Source organism: Ursus americanus, chromosome 20, assembly GCF_024610735.1.
Source record: "Ursus americanus isolate L20-20 chromosome 20, mUrsAme1.1.p, whole genome shotgun sequence".
NCBI lineage: Eukaryota > Metazoa > Chordata > Mammalia > Carnivora > Ursidae > Ursus > Ursus americanus.
Window position 1 is genome coordinate 8,818,081 of NC_142146.1, and position 16,031 is coordinate 8,834,111.

Consider the following 16,031-nt stretch of genomic DNA (forward strand, 5'->3'; position numbering starts at 1 on the left):
AGGAGCATCTCTTTCCCTGCCAAGGGCTGAGCTCTCTGGGCTGCATGCCTTCCCTCTGACACAGGAGCCGGCATCCGTTCCTCAGAGCCATCCGCTGCCTGGACCCCAGCCTCACCCCACAACAGCCCGGTGACAGCTGCGGCCCCACTCGTGCCTCCCTCCAGAGGAGCCTGCCCTGTGCCATGCCAGGCGAAGGCCCACTGCAGGCCTCTGTGGAAGACCACACACAAGGGGCCCAGGAACCCAGATGCCAAGCCTGGGCTTTGAGAATTATAGGGAAGCCACTGCCTGAGCCCAGACCAAGCCATCGTGTCCTGGAGCTTGCCAGAGACGAGACTGACCCTTCCCAGCTTAGAGCGGGTGTCCCAGCCTTTCTCCCTCCACCAACGCTTATGGGGCTCCTGCCACGCCAGCTACTGAGCTAGGTCCCGGCCGCATGGTGACGAGACCAGCCATGAACCCTGTCCTCGGGTTGCTTTCTTGTAAGAAACACATTCCCGTCACTCCCCACTGTACACATGGGTACCCACCCGAGATATCTATCTATCTGAAACAGCGCTTTCACACGACAACACTCAGCCTCACCACGGAGGATACACTGCTGTTTCAAATTCTGACATTGTTGTTGGAACAGCTGGTGGTGGCCTGCTACGCTGGGATGTGGCCCGCCCTCTGAAAAACCTTGGTCTGGTTGGAGAAAGATGATTAGACAAGTGTCACAGGACGTTAGGTTGGACTGCTTCTGCCCCACTTTTGACCAAAGGACCAACCCCAAGAGTTTTAGGATATCAAACCCCCTGTCTCTCACGTGCAGATGCTTTTGAGGGAAACGGTGCCGGACACTGAGACTGCCCATAGTCACATCAAGGGTATAAAAAGGGGTCCAAGAGAGTGGAGGCTGGGGGAGCTGTGGGAGGGTTTCTTTGGAAAGAACCGTCACCCGTTGTTTCCAGGACGCTGTGGCCTCCCATCAGCGGTGGGCCTGTGTGGAATGTGCCAACCTTTTCCCCAGGTCCACAGGGGGCCTTCCTGGAGAGCTTTGACATGTTGGAGACATGGAGGATGGGGCCTCACTGAGTCTGAGGAAGCTCAGGTGGACGGGTGATGGGGTCTGACTGCCTGGGACATGGAGGGGGTCATGGGCCAGCTGCTCTGGTGGGGGCTGTACAGCAGGCTGCGGCTGGGCATGGCTGCACCCCAGCATGTGTGTGTGGGGGGGTGGGGCAGGTGCTCTGAGTGCTTCTCCTGGACCAGAGGTGGCAGGTGGCAGAGAGAGGTTGGTGCATGCCACCACAGCAGGGCCACCTGAGGGGTCGAGGGACGTGGAGAATGAGGCTGTGGGTGGACTCACAGGTGCGCATGGAATCAGGGGCCCCTGGAAGAGAGCACACCTCCTGGGCTCAGGAAATTGCAGGGAGAAGTCTCGGCAAGCAGTCTCCAAAAATCCCACAGACCGCCCGCCGCCCCGGAGGGTCCCCTTGAGCTGCCTGCCTGGTGTGGAGGGCGGGAGCCGCCCCAACTCTTCTGTGGGATTGGGCAGTCTTGGGCCCAGGCTGAGATCGTATTTGCAGCGTGGCTGTAGGCTGCTGTTTTATCCAAGAATGAGCCCAACGGCCACAGGATCAGCCCTGCTTTCATCCGGGGTCAGGGCAAGATTGTGTCCACTGAACAAAATGGAACAAAATGGGCTTTACAGGTGTTTGCAATAAGGAGTATTAAGTGCTGTGACAAGGGCAGTACCTAGAGTGGGGACGAGTGATGGGGAAGGGGGGTTGGGCGGACAGGGAAGTCTCCTAGAGGAGGTGACGTTAAGATGAGGCCTGTGGGCTGAGTGGAGAGGAGGCCCGTGTTCTGGGTGCAGGGAACAGCAGCTGGCAGGGCCTCCAGGACAAAGAGCCTGGGTCCTTGAGGGTTGGAGAGAGAGGCGGTCACAGAGGTTGGCGGGGCTAGAGGCCTGGGCACCGCTTGCCTGGACCCCGAGGCAACAGGAAGCCAGTGAAGGGTTTTATCCAGGAGGCAGCCATCTTGGATGAAAACACTCTGGTAGCTGAGCGGTCAGGAGCGGACAAGGATAGAGGAAGGGAAGCCCCTGAGCCCCTTAGAGCAGCAAGGGAAGGACCTGGACAAGGCAGCAGCAGCAGGGCCTGGGCTGGCGAGGGGGCGGGGAGGAGCCTGAGGTTGAAGATGGCCGCTGTGGGGTTCAGGCTGAGACGCACCAGCTGAGTGTTGGGTGGCTGGGCTCGACAGCCGTGCTGGTGTCCCAGGAGGAAGCCGGATGTGCCAGCCTGGGGCACAGTGGAGGGAACCGGGCTCCAGATGGAGACTTGACCAGAGGGGGAGGGGGCAGAGGGTGATTCCTGTTCTCTCTTCCTGGAAGTGGGCCCAGGGTCATTCAGTCAGATCCCAGAGGATGTGTCCCCCAAGCAGGCAATGGCAGAGCCTGGAGGAAAGCCTGGGAAACACCCCCAGAGGGGGCTGCTGTCTGCTGAGTTAGATGCTGTGAGCGGACCCGCATGCTGGGACAGAGAGCCAGCCACAAGGAGGCCTCTGCTGGCTGCAGAGCACTTTTGGTGGGGCGCTGGGGCAGCGTTGAGGAGCCTGGGGGAGGTGAGGGCAAGGAAGCCAGGGTCAGGAGCCACGGGTCCAAGACTGTCTTGACACAGACCATCTGGCTCTTCTCCATGACCTCCCTCTTCCCAACCCTCCTCATCGTGGGAGCCCCAAGTGGTGGCCCTCACCCTCCACAGTGCCCCAGATGGGAGTCCTGGAAGGCAAGACCCAGGTACCCCCACTTTTCCTGGACCAGCCACACTCCCAGCTGTTCTCCTGGGAAAATGAGGGGAAGTCCACGTGGTTCTCGGGGTCTCATCCTGCCCCCCCTGCACCACCACCACCAGTCGCCCGGGCTGGTTCAGGAGGAGACCTCCTCTTGGACTCGTTGGGCCTCTGCCGCTGCCCTTGTCAAATCACAAGAACAGAGACCAGGCCAGGTCATGTAAGCCATTTATTGGTTTGTTTTAAAAATATGTTATCTTATTTATACACGGAGTTTGGTGAGAAGTGCTCGATTAGCTCAGACAACAGCTGGCACTTGATGCTCCCTCCTTTGCCTACCCTCTTCTCCCCTCCTGCTGGTCATCGTGCAGTTCTGGAAAAAAAAATGAGAGCCACGCTAAAAGCTAAGGAGTTGGGCCTAGCTCACCCTGCCACAGCCACAGCCCCAGGCACCTGTCTCAGGGCTCCCGGGCCGTCCACACACACATACACACACACACACACACACACACACACACACACACACGCGCACACACACACACACACACACACACGAAACCACATCCCCCTTCCGGCCAGCTGGACGGCCAGCCGGCCTGCCTCCCAAACAGCATTCCTGCCCCTGCAGTGGGCGCTGAGTGCCAGGGAGGGTCACACGCCGCTCCGAGCCTTGCGAGCAAAGCACAGGGAGCTACAAAAATAAGATTTCCACTCGGAGAAGTGTGTCTGGGACGGTCAAAAGCATGTCCCACACTGGACTCAAGGGGAACACGGGAGAAGAGAAATCACTGGGGTGGGTGGGGTGGGGGCTAGTGTTGCCACCAAGGGAACTCGGGGTGACAAAAAGAAACGTAATACTTGACTCGCCGGCAGTGCCCCCTCAGCACTGCCACGAGCTCACGAACGTCCAGCCCTCCGACAGCTCGGCGAGGTAGGTGAGGAGCAGCGTTTCCAGCTTTCCGGGCTGCCCCGAGCGGGCGGCGGCTCTGCTGGAGAGCTGGGACGGGCGGCTGAGCCCCTGCCTGCTCAGGCTCCGCCAGCCAACACTGTCACTCTCAGGGTGACAGGGCTCTGCATTTAAAGATTTGCATATGCTAAATAGGATTGTCAGCAGCTCAAGAGGCCCTGGGGGTAATTGGACTAGAAAAAGTATTTTTCCCTGAAAAGGCCTTCTCACAAGACCTGTGGACAGCCTGGACGCTGCCCCAGGTTGTCCTGCGGGTGGGTGCCACCAAGACCCCAGGCTGAGCCACAGGGGCTGCTCTGGCACCACACGGCTCCCTTTCCCAAGGTTGCCCATAGTTCACTCCCCTCCCAGGGCAGCCCAAGCCCCCAGGCTCCTTCCCAGTACAGGGCCCACACTGCCCTCCCCACTCCATCTGGAGAGTTGCTGGACACCACACAGGAGTCCCCCCACCCCCCACCCACACACATGGTGAGAGGCAGAAAGGTCTGGAACGATAGCCCTGGTCACGACAACAGATTCCCTTCTTCAGATGGGCTGGCGCCCCACGGCAGAGGGCTGTTCAGCTTCTTAGCTCTCGTGGCACAGGGCTCAGACTCCTCTTCCTGGCCTGCGGGGCAGGGCCTGCTGGGTTCCGGAGCAAGGACAAGCTGGGGGCCAGGCCATGCATGGGGCTGGTTCCCTTGTGCCCTTCCCTTTAATGTTAATACTCGTGCAGAAGGCCAGGCTCTCCTGGGAAGAAAAGGCAACATCAGCGCTTAGGACCAGCCCTGGCACCCAGGCCACTCTCTTCTGGAAGCCTTGTATTTTTGTCAAAATGACCCCAGTATGACCTGCATAAAATCACAGGGGGCAAACAGGACCCAGAGGACAAGGGAAGGCCAGAGTGAGCCCCCACTGACAAGAACCCCTCTGCCTGACACTTGACTGAGGGGAGCCTGGCCTCTGTGTGTGGACACTGTGCACACCCTGGGCGAGGAAAGGGGTTCAGACCTCCTGGCACCGCAGCCCAAGCAGCAGGGGAGCCCCTTCCGGCCCCCAGCAGTGAAGGCCTGCGGGAGCCACACTAGGTTTCACTTTTGCTTTGAGAACAGAGTTCCGGCAGCTCTACAGACACTCTTGTTTGGAGTTAAGAAAAGGCAGTGTGAACTGCTGCCGATGTCCATGGAAAAAACATTAGTTCTTTGCTCAAGTAAAAAAATATCAAATATAATAAATTTATGAAAGCCCATTCACAACATCTACAGTCTCAGTTTTGTAGTTCTCCTCAGCAGCTGGGATGGTGTGGCTTTTCAGAGCCCCAGGGTGTGCCCTGACTGGCCCCCACCACCGGTGTGTGCAGGGCTTCCAGCGACAGGCCACCCTGAACGGTCAGCTCAGCCACCTGCTTCTGGCTGTCAATGTGGGCGCCACACAGCTCTGCTTCGTCGACCTGCGGGGCTGAGGCCCATCTCTCACACCCGGAGCCTGAAGCAAGGAAGGTCCCAGCAAATGCTGGCTAGTGGCCGCAGTCACGTTTGCTACAGTGCGACAGGCTGCCCCTCAGTGCGTCCTGGCCAGCCGGGCAGACACTCACACGATAGACTCACGGTCCCTGTCTGGGGACGGGGGGAAGTCCGCGAGATCCTCACTGCGGCTGTAGTCGGACACCCGCATCTGGGGGTTATCGCTGGTGGCCCTGGTGACGCTGTCATAGGAGGGTGGGAAGGACGTGGAGGAGATGGAGGAGCTGGAGGGCGGGCCGAGGCGCCGGGAGAAGTTCTCATTCATCATGTAGGCGATGAGGCCCTCTTGCTCAGGAGCGTCCTCATCAGAGAGGCCGCTGCTGCCCGCCTGCTGGCGGAAGAGGAAGGAGGCGTGCTTCATGGAGCGCTGCAGCAGGTGCCTCCGGAAGGCCCGCTGGATGATGGTGGCCGACACCTCCTCGTGCTTGCGCCGGAGCGTGGTGGTGATGGGCTCGTAGGAGATCTTGGATGGGTTGGCCGCCATGAACTTCTCCTCCATCTGGATCTTCAGGGCGTCCATCTCCCCAGACTCACCCAGGACCCTCTTGGTGAAGGCAAAGAGGATGTCCATGCAGTGGATACGGTCCCCACTCACCATGGGCAGGTCCATATTGATGAGGCTTATCTGGTTGGGCTTGGCGATGCGGAGCGGCTCGGACAGGGCATCTGCGAAGTCGGACAGGGCCGAATACTCGATGAACTGGGTGGCCTCCGGGTCGAACTTCTCCCAGATCTCATAGAACATGTCGAAGTCATCCTCACTCAGGGGCTCGGTGCTCTCCTCTGTGGCCACACTGAAATTCTCCAGGATGATGGCGATGTACATGTTGACCACGATGAGGAAGGAGATGATGATGTACGTGGTGAAGAAGAGGATGCCCACGGCTGGGCTCCCACAGTTCCCCCGGGAGCCATTGCTGTTGGGCAGATTGGGGTCACAGTAAGGGGGCCCTGTGTTGAGGATGGGGCTGAGGAGGCCATCCCAGCCGGCTGACGTGGTGATCTGGAAGAGGCACAGCATGCTGTTGGCGAAGGTCTGGAAGTTGAACATGTCATCAATGCCAGCCTCCCATTTGACGTAAGCAAAGTTGGCCATGCCGAAGATGGAGTAGATGAACATGACCAGAAAGAGCAGCAGCCCTATGTTGAAGAGGGCAGGCAGGGACATCATGAGGGCAAAGAGCAGCGTGCGGATCCCCTTGGCCCCTCGGATCAGCCTGAGGATGCGGCCGATTCGGGCCAGGCGGATGACTCGGAAGAGCGTTGGGGAGAAGAAGTACTTCTGGATGATGTCTGAGAGCACAGTACCTATGGGAAACAACAGAGACCGTGGCCACCCATGCACCTCTGTCCTCCCTCCAGCCCTGCATCACTGGATGGGTCTCTGTACGGCAAGGAGCTTAGGAGAAGGGGACCTTTCAGGAGGACCGGGTTGACTGAGGCATGCAAGGACCCTGCGTCCTTCCACCTCTCTGGGTCTTTCATTTCTCACCTATGATCCAGAAAATGAGCACCCACAGTACCCACACCTCTTGCAAAGTGCTTTATCAGACCTCTCATCCCTTAGTCTTCTGAGAATACCTGCACACTAGGGCCATACTGGGCCCATCTTCTAGATCCTGTGTTCTGAGACCTCAAGGGACTTGCTCAGCATCTGGGTGGCCTCACTGGGACCAGAACTTGGGCTTTTCAGCTCCTCATTACTCAAAGTGTGGTCTGAGAACCAGCAGCCCTGGGATCTCCTGAGCTGGTTATTAGAAATGTGGACTCTTAGTTTCACCCCCCAGTCCCACTGCGTTTTAATAAAGTCCAGATGATTCATGCGCTCACTGAGGGCAAGAGGCACTGGCCCACAAGTCCATATTCCCCACCACACTGCGCCTGTCACAACTCAGACTCTCTGAGATAGTTCCTGCCACCCTCCCAATCCTGCTAGCTTCCAGGGCTTCCCACCCCATTGGTCTCTATTGACAACTACAGGTTTGGAGTTTTAAGAAGCAGGCATATGAGTTATAGGAGAAAGAGTGAAATAAACTCTGCTTTGTATTGGCCCAAGTGACCTTTCCAGACTCCTCATGTAAGCATGTCACCAGCTGTCATGTGTCGTGTTTACTGTCAATAAGCCACTGGGCTGAGCATTTTATATCCATCCATTTAGCCCTTCCGGTCACCCGAGGAGGTAAGCAGACACCATCATCCTCATTTTCCAGAAGAGGAAACTGAGAAGTGAGGTAACTGACCCAAGTTGTCACCTCATCAGTGAGATGCTGGGACTCGACTCAGACCCTCCGGCTCCGAGTCGAGCTGTTACCCGAGCCCCTCCAGTACAGCCAGGCACCGGGACCAGTAGGTGCTCCCAAGGTATGTGCTGCACCTCCTCCCAAATCTTCCCAACACAGCCCCTCATCAGCCCCTCGTGGCTGCCGACATCCTGCACTCTCTAACACTTTCCACCAGTCCCACTGGGCATGCTTGCCCTCACCCCTGCCTGGGACCTCCCAGAGCATTTCCTGACCCTGTGTCCAGCTTCGAGCTGCAGCTACGGCAGCCCCTGCCTCAGCCCCCGAGTTTCCCTCTGAGGCCACCAAAGGCACAGGCTATATATGTACATGGCAGAAAGAGGAAAGTCAGCCACCCCACGGCAGAGTTTCACGGGGGTGGAGTGGTCAAGAGTTTGGACTCTGAGCACAGGCAACAAAAGGAAAAAAATATAGATAAATTGGGACTTAATCAAAACAAAAAACTTTGTGCTTCGAGGGACAACAACCAAGAAAGTGACAAGACGACCCCCAGAATGGGAGAAAATATTTGCAAATTGTGTATCAGGTAAGGGACTGGTGTCCAGAATATATAAAGAACTCTTACAATTCAACAATAAAAACATAAGTAAGCCAATTAAAAAACTAAGCAAAGGATCTGAATAGACATTTCTCCAAGATAGCCCTTCTGTTATAGACCAAGACATACAACGGGAAGTGACCAATAAGCACATGAAAAGATGCTCAGCATCATTAGTCATTAGAGAAATGAAAACCAAAACCTCAAGGAGATGATCACTTCATACCTGCCAGGGCGGCTATGGGAAGAAATTACAGACAGTAACGAGTGTTGGTGGGGATGTGGCGTCATTGGAACCCTCCTACATTGACAGTGGGAAAGTAGACTGGTGCACCTGCTTTGGAAAACTGTTTGGCAGTCCCTCAAAATTTTAGATGAGTGGTTTCCAGGGGCTGGGGAGAGGGGATGATGGGGAGTGACTGCTAAAAGGGTGCAGAGTTTCTGTTGAGGGTGAGGAAAATATTCTAGATCAGGTGTAATGATAGTTGCACAACTCTGTGAATATACTAGCAACTTCTAAATCATAAACTTTAAAGGGTAAATCTCGTGGTATGTGAATTGTATCTCAATAAAATTGCTATTTAAATAAGGGGGGGCACCTGGATGGCTCAGTCAGTTAAGCGTCTGACTTTTGATTTCTGCTCAGTCATGATCTCAGAGTTGTGAGATGGAGCTCTGTGTTGGGCTCTGCGCTGAGCATGGAGCCTGCTTAACACTCTCTCCCTCTCCCTCTGTCCCTCCCACCTCCCTGCTCTCACACTCACTCTATAAATAAATAAATAAATAAATAAATAAATAAATAAATAATTAAATAAATAAATAGCAAAAATAAAAAAAGGTTTTTGGGTCCTGAGGTCAAACAGATGTGGATGTGTGCTATGGTTTGAATGTTTGAATCCCCCAACATATTCGTATGTTGAAATCCCAACTCCCAAAGATGATGATGTTTGGAGGTGAGACCTTTGGGAGGAGCTTAGGTCATGAAGGTGGAGCCATCGTGAGTGGGGTCAGTGCCTTATAAAAGGACCCCAGAGAGCTGCCTTGCCCCTTCCACTTTATGAGGACACAGCAAAGAGGGTGCTGGTTATGAACCAGGGAAAGGACCCTCACCAGAAGACATGACTATGCTGGTGCTTTAATCTTGGACTTTCAGCATCCAGAACTGTGAGAAATGAATTTCTGGTGTTTATGAGTTACCTGGTCTGGTGTTTGGTATAGCAGCCCAAACAGATGAAGTGTGAATCCTATCTCTTCTGTTCCTAGTTGTATGATCTCCTTGCCTCAATGTAGACATTATAAGGTCAATTGTGTGAGGCTGGTGATGTCTGAAGGTATCTGGCACACACCTTGGTGGCTAGACTCTAGAATTTTCCAACTCCAGGGATCACTTCTGTCCTAGAGGGCCACCTGCTCTAATCCCTGGAGACTCACCTCACCCTGAGAAAGCCTCTTACTTTAATCTTTCCCTTGGGAGGGCAGGGAAGCCTGCCCAGCCTTTACTCCCTTTCCCAAATTCATCCTTGAAGCTCTCACAGAGAGCAGAGAGCTGTGTTCTAGGGTCCCATGGAGGGTGTGCTGGCTCCTCTCCCAGGATGGCCCCCCTGGCCTGAGTGGGCCTTCCTCGACAAATTCTCTGTGGAGGGGAGTGTGTGTGTGTGTGTGTGTGTGTGTGTGTGTGTGTGTGTGTGTGACAGGGAGGGGTGTGGAATGCAGAGAAAAGAACAAAGGAGCCTAGTATACTTCGCATTACGTACAGACTCAGGATTGCAGGAAAGGCTGACTTGCATACCCACCCACGATGGAGAGGATGACAACCACGAAGTCGAAGATGTTCCAGCTGTTGGTGAAGTAATAGTGGCGCAGGGCAGTCATCTTGATGATACACTCGCCTGTGAAGATGGCTACGAAGAGCAGATTGATCTTGGCCAAGATGTTGACCTTCTCGGGGCTCTGGTCATCTGTCTCCACCATCATGGTCACCATGTTCAAGCAGATGAGAAACATGATGGTGACGTCGAAGGCCTGCTTGGTCACAATGTCGAACAGGAAGCCCTGGTACTTGTTCTGAAAGGAAGGGTAAAAGATGGGCTCAGGAGGGACGTCAGACAGGCCTGTTGCTGCCTCTCGGCCCAGACCATGCACTCTGCTACTCCACCCTCTGGTGAGACTGTGGGGTGAGAGGAGAAGACAGGAGGCTGAAACAGCCTGGCTCTCCTGCTTCCAGGCCCAGCCCTCAGGCTCCCACTTCCCTGAAGTCTCTGAACCTTCAGGAAGGGATTTCTCCTCCCTGAGCTTCCCTAGCACATCATCGTTCACTGTGCTTCTCCTTGTACCCACTGTCTGATGGCTCAAGGTCAAATTTAAAGTTCAATCCTAGTAATTGGATCAGCCCTCGGGTCAACAAATTTTCTCCACCCTTTATGGAATTGATTTTGTTTATTCTATTAACTATATTTATGTGTCTTTAATTGTTAGCTACCTCAGATTATCTGGGGAAAGAGAGAAAATTATAAATAAGTGAACACCCCCCGCCACTAACGCAAAACAAAGCATGGTGAAAGGGTAGGAATTAGATAAAATTGATGAACTGGATTAAAAACCTGGGACTGTCACTTCCTAGCTATGTCACCTAATTACTTTGAGTACTGACCCCCCCCCAACTTTTTTGGAGAATGGCTTGATCAGGCAAGAAAGTCAGCCTTGCAGGGGAGTGAGTGTCCCTCCTGATGCCAACTGCCAGGGGACTCCGGGCTGCATCTGTCTCACTCAGGGGTTGCCAAGAAGAGGCTGTGAATGAGGGTAAGCCTGCACAGGCTGCCCTGCTCTCGCTGGGAAAGGCTGCACTCTGGCAGGGGGGGAGGGCGCACTCAGAGGAGAGGGACTCCTGTGGGAGGGAGCACTCCTGGTTGGAACAGCCGGCCATGTCTTCCTCACTTACTCCAGGAGTCTGAGGTCTCTTTTTGTGGTCAGGTGCGTGACAGTGCTCCTCCTTCCCTGCACTGACCAAGGGCTCTGGGCTGGGCTCAATGATTTTTTTTGGAATTAAATTTTAGGAGCAGTTTTATGTTCTTTCATTCTTCTACATTAAATACTATCAGATTAAAAATGCCAAAATGAAAATGCTCATATGAAAATATTGTATATCATATTTTAAAGAGTATCTATTTTTCACAGCCCTATTTTTAACCCTTCCTCATTCTCTTTGAATGGATCAAATGCATATTAAGTTTTCTTTGTGGACTTCTTGGTACTTTTTCTAGCCTTTTGGGTTCAAACCCCACTCCTGACATTGGCAAACTGTTTGTGGTACCATAAAGAAAGGATAAACAAGATGTCAAAACATGTGTTATTTTCCTTAATACATTCTTGGAGCAATTTTCCCAAACTTTGCAAATTTCTATTTTCTATAATGTAAAACTGCTTCCAGTGATATCATCCTATAAAAACCCTATTGATTAATGAATTTGAAAAGCACATATTTAAGAATTATTATTATTAAGGAAACAGACAATTCTGAGTGGGCAGTTTGGGCAAGCTCACTTAGGCTTTCATTGGAAAATTCAGTGGTCCTGGAGTGTGGCCTTCTCAGGCCCTTCCCAGGCCCCCCCAGCACATCCTTCCACTCTTGCTGAATCGGTAGCTGGCTTACCAGGGGCCTCGGGATGGGCTTCTGGGGCTTCTTGGAGCCCAGCTTCTTCATGGCATTGTAGTACTTCTTCTGCTCCTCTGTCATGAAGATGTCCTGGCCCCCTAAGTGCAGAGAGACAGACACCAGACTCATTTTAGGTTCTCAGGGGCTCCGGCATGGGGAGCATAGGGATCTTGCCTCCTTGATGAGGGTGCCTTGGCCAGCCTCCTCCTCACTTCCTCTCCTAGTGGAGAGAAGTATGTCCCTATCCTGCACCAGAGAGTCTTCCCCAAATCTGCTTTTGCAAGGTCCCTGTCTCCCTTCACCTTGAGGTCTCTCTGGCTTTGTGAGGTGCAAATTCAGTCCCCATCCCCTACCCAGCTCAGCCACGCTGGGGATTCCCTCTGCGTAGTTGGTTTGCCTGCCACTCAATCATGGCCCGACTGATGGAGCTCTGGAGAGACCCTGGGCCACCGTCTTGATTGTGGACCAGGTGAGTAGTCCCAACCCTCAGTCCAGCTCCTTTCAGGAGCCTCACGGGTTAGGTCAACTAGGGCAGGCATGGGGCCCCTCCTTCCACTCATACAGACTGGGCCTGTTACATCATGGACACTCCCCTCTCCCACCCACTCCAGTAGGACCGTCCCCAGCAGGAAGGCAAAATGGAGCCAGGGGCCCGAATGGCTCCTCAGTCCCCTGGTACCCAGCCCTGCCCTGCCGGCCCGCGGGAAGCAGGTGCTCTACGCATCTTTTTCTTCTGTTGGTTGAAGTTGTCGATGATGACACCGATGAAAAGATTCAGGGTGAAGAAAGATCCAAAGATGATGAAAATGACGAAGTAGATGTACATGTAGAGGTTGTATTCCCACTGGGGCTGCTCTTCGTACTGAGGGGGAGACCAGACATGGGGTCAGGCAAGTAGGAACGGTGCAGGGCTGGCTGGGCGAGAGCGTGTGTCGGAGGGAGGTCACCAGCACAGGGCTGTGTGTCTGAGTGTGCAGGTGCGTGCAGAGCGGGGCCAGAACGGGCGGGAACAGGGTTCAGGAGAGTGGCAGCTTGGGGCTGACATTGTGATTGGTGGGTACAAGGATAACGAAGAAACTTGATTTGCCTCTCTGTTGCTTCCACCCGGTCTGGTCTTTTCTGGGATAAGACTAAGATTCAAGTAAATTACAGTGAAGTTAATTTGAAAGATATTTGAGGATTTGGGGCTCCTTGGGATACCACGCAACTTTGCCCCAGGGCCAGGCCTGGGTCTACCAGGGAGGCTCCACTGTAGGCTGACACGGGACATCCGGCCTTTATGGGGTGAGCTTTTGCTCACGAGAGCTGATGCCCTCGTGGCCAAGTGTCCTGGAGCCTCAGATGCCTGACTTGGTGGGAGAGGTCAGTATGGTTACCTACCCCCCTGGAGTCCACAGCTGCATACATAATGTCCATCCAGCCTTTAAATGTTGCCTGGAAGGAAAAGACAGGAGTAAGAATCATTTAACTTGCATCTATTGAGCTACCAGGGGCTCCTATCCGCACAGAGGAGGCCAGGAAACAGCCTTCCCTGAGAAGGAGGCATCCTGTCCCGCCCCTTCGGCTGTGTCCACACCGCGGGGTGGTCAGGGAAAAGCCTTCTTGTTCAGGGCCGGAGGTGGAGGGGAGGCCAGCTGCACACACACCCTAAGGAGGCCATGGAGTGGGGTAAGAAGCTTCTCGATGTTGGCCAGGAGACAGAGGAGGACTGAAGGAGGTCTGCTTTCAGATCCACCTTCATTCCAGATTCTAAAACGATGCAGTCCTACAGCGGGTGTCAGGGACAGAGAGGTGGATCCCAGTACTGACCTGGTCCCCTTTGTCATGCAGCTCAGAGAAGCCCATGGCTTCTGCTCATGGCCTCTCAGGACGGCCCTGAAACATCCCAACTTCCCTTCGTCCTTAAGGGGTTCCTTTTGCCAGTGGTGTGTTGGTAAATGGCTAAAAAACGGTTTTCCAGAAGAAAACAAAGCCCCGATTGTTGTGTTTGCCAATTTCTCAGGGTAAACACTCCTCCCGTGGCCAATTTCAAGGTACCAACAAGGCTGTTACTGAACACAGACGGGAGGAGACACAGGAGTGGAGCATCACAGTATTTCCGCTGTACGGATATAGCACATACAAATAACCTCAAGAGCGTACATGATAATAGATGGTAATGGTGAATTTTGATTTTTAAAAAATTTTTTATCTTTTTTAAGTAATCTCTACACCCAACGTGGGGCTCGAACCATAATCCTGAGATCAATAATGGCATGCTCCTCTGACTGAGCTGGCCAGGCACCCCATGACTTTGTTTCAATACCACTTAGTGAATTATAAGTTTATAAAATCTGATTTTTAATCACGGCTTGCAAAATATCTGAAAAGGCAACAATCAGCTCCCATGAGCCCACACAAGCCTGCTCCAGCCCGCCACCCCAAGGCATTAGAGGAGGAGGCCGAATGCCACAGAGCTCTGGTGGGGCTGCCCGAGAGACGTGCTTGGTGGTGAGGCCGACTGTCCAGGGGGTCTCACTTGAGTCCTTGGCAAAAGCCAAACCTTCCCTGAGCCTTCTTTCAGGGTACAATTGTCCACACAAACTTTCATGTCTGAGAGCTCTTCTGACACAGGCAGGGCAGATGGGGAAACTGAGGCGGCTCCAGAGCAGACAAGCTACTTCAGCTCCCCATGCCAGGAAGCCCTGCCCGGTGCAGAGACGGCTGGGCATGCTTTGGAAACTGCTGGAGAGCACCCAAGGTGACGAGATGCTTGTGACTCCTTTTCCAGCCACTGTGTCGTTCTGTCGGAATGGCCTTTCCTTCCAAGTTCTGACATTTAGAGGGAAGTCCCAGGGACAGAAGGCTCTCTGGGTTTGGCTCTAATCTTGTTCCCTAGGAGGTATTTCAGGGGAGTCTTTGGAGAAAGCTGCCCCTGTGATTGAAGGGAGGGCTGAAGGAGAGTAGATGTGCACTAAGTTTTCAGATGAGAGCCCACTGAGTGTTCCCCTGCTTTGGGGACTAGAGACAGGTCTCTGGGCTTAAGCCTGGGGTTGCAAGTGAAAACAAGTTGTGGTTCTCTGTGTTACGACTCTGTCTGCATGTCTGCTGTCAAGGCTACTTGTAGCTTAATTTTATGCCATGTATCATGCTCACTGAAGCCTCCATCCTCACAAATCAATGGAATCTTTGGAAGGACTGGGTAAGGTCATGTGTGTTTCAACATCCCACATCTCGCATTTTGGAAACAACACAGAAAGTGCTACTACTTTTTATAACAGAAGGCTGGGGCCACAGTGTGGCTAATAGTTCAGTTTCTGTGTGTCTCTGGTCTTTGATTTTTAACCTGTGTCATCACACCGCCAAACTCAGGGTGAGGCTGTCAACCTGACCACTGGCCGGGGAGCTGGGTTTGCCTCAGTGCTGAACCCCCATGCCATACATCTTGGCGATGTGGCATCTGTTCTAGAATGGAAAATCCAGGGACTTCCCAAGGAGCCAAGAAGTCTCTAGAGAATCCTTAGCCTTTAGGCAGTGTGACCCTACTGTGAGGACCCAGGGTGGCCCAACTGTCCCCCCTCCCACCCATACTGTGGGTGAAGTTGCCTGTTGCTGGAGAGCCAGTGGGAGAAAGGAGGTCCCTCCTCTCCAGGACTTACCACCTGCAGAAGGGCCAGGTACCCGGCCCCCACGTTGTCAAAGTTGACTTTCACCTTGGTCCAGTACAATTCGCCAGTCACGTTGAAAGACTCACAGTCGCTTTTGTTGTTCACTATGGTGTAGTTCAAAGGCAGGTCTCCCTCAGTCTGGTTGATGCACCGCCCAAACTTCCCCGCAAATAGGTTCACACCCATGATGCTGAAGATGAGCCAGAAGATGAGGCAGACGAGGAGGACATTCATGATGGACGGGATGGCACCCACCAGGGCATTCACCACAACCTCAAGTGGACAGAGAAGAGGCTCCGTTCCTTGGGGTGCCCAGAGCATATGCCCTTTTCAAGACCGGCCTACCCCACTCCCTGCCTACCCTCACCGAACTCTTTGCCTGCAGGTCCCTGCTCAGGAGGGGGTGTGAACACTTTCTGTCCCTGAGGAAGGGCCACTCCCGGCTGGAAGCCCTGATGGGGAGTAAAAGGAGAAATGATGGGGAATCGGTGGGGGGAGGGGAGAGAACACACACACACTTTTTTTGTTGTTTTGCACGCTAATGTCTGCTGCAACTCAGGAACATCTGCCTTTCCCTTCCGGTCCTTCCTTGAATTCATGACCTTCAAACTTAATTTCCAACAGGGTATCTCCAGCTAAGGATGCCAGCA

General features: G+C 53.7%; 1 protein-coding gene across 6 annotated transcripts in view; it reads right to left on the reverse strand.

Moving 5' to 3' along the window:
• Nucleotides 1-2,991: 2,991 nt before the first annotated feature.
• SCN5A (sodium voltage-gated channel alpha subunit 5) overlaps nucleotides 2,992-16,031 on the reverse strand; it is a 93,968-nt gene continuing 80,928 nt past the window's right edge. For all 6 annotated transcript variants that reach the window (XM_087870105.1, XM_087870103.1, XM_045798219.2 and 3 more), the window contains 6 exons: nucleotides 15,373-15,654; nucleotides 13,115-13,168; nucleotides 12,459-12,596; nucleotides 11,732-11,836; nucleotides 9,876-10,146; nucleotides 2,992-6,552 (listed from right to left, as the gene is read on the reverse strand). In XM_087870105.1, coding sequence (XP_087726231.1) covers nucleotides 5,312-6,552; nucleotides 9,876-10,146; nucleotides 11,732-11,836; nucleotides 12,459-12,596; nucleotides 13,115-13,168; nucleotides 15,373-15,654 — 2,091 coding nt within the window. In that variant the 3' untranslated portion in view covers nucleotides 2,992-5,311. The remainder of the gene's footprint in view (nucleotides 6,553-9,875; nucleotides 10,147-11,731; nucleotides 11,837-12,458; nucleotides 12,597-13,114; nucleotides 13,169-15,372; nucleotides 15,655-16,031) is intronic.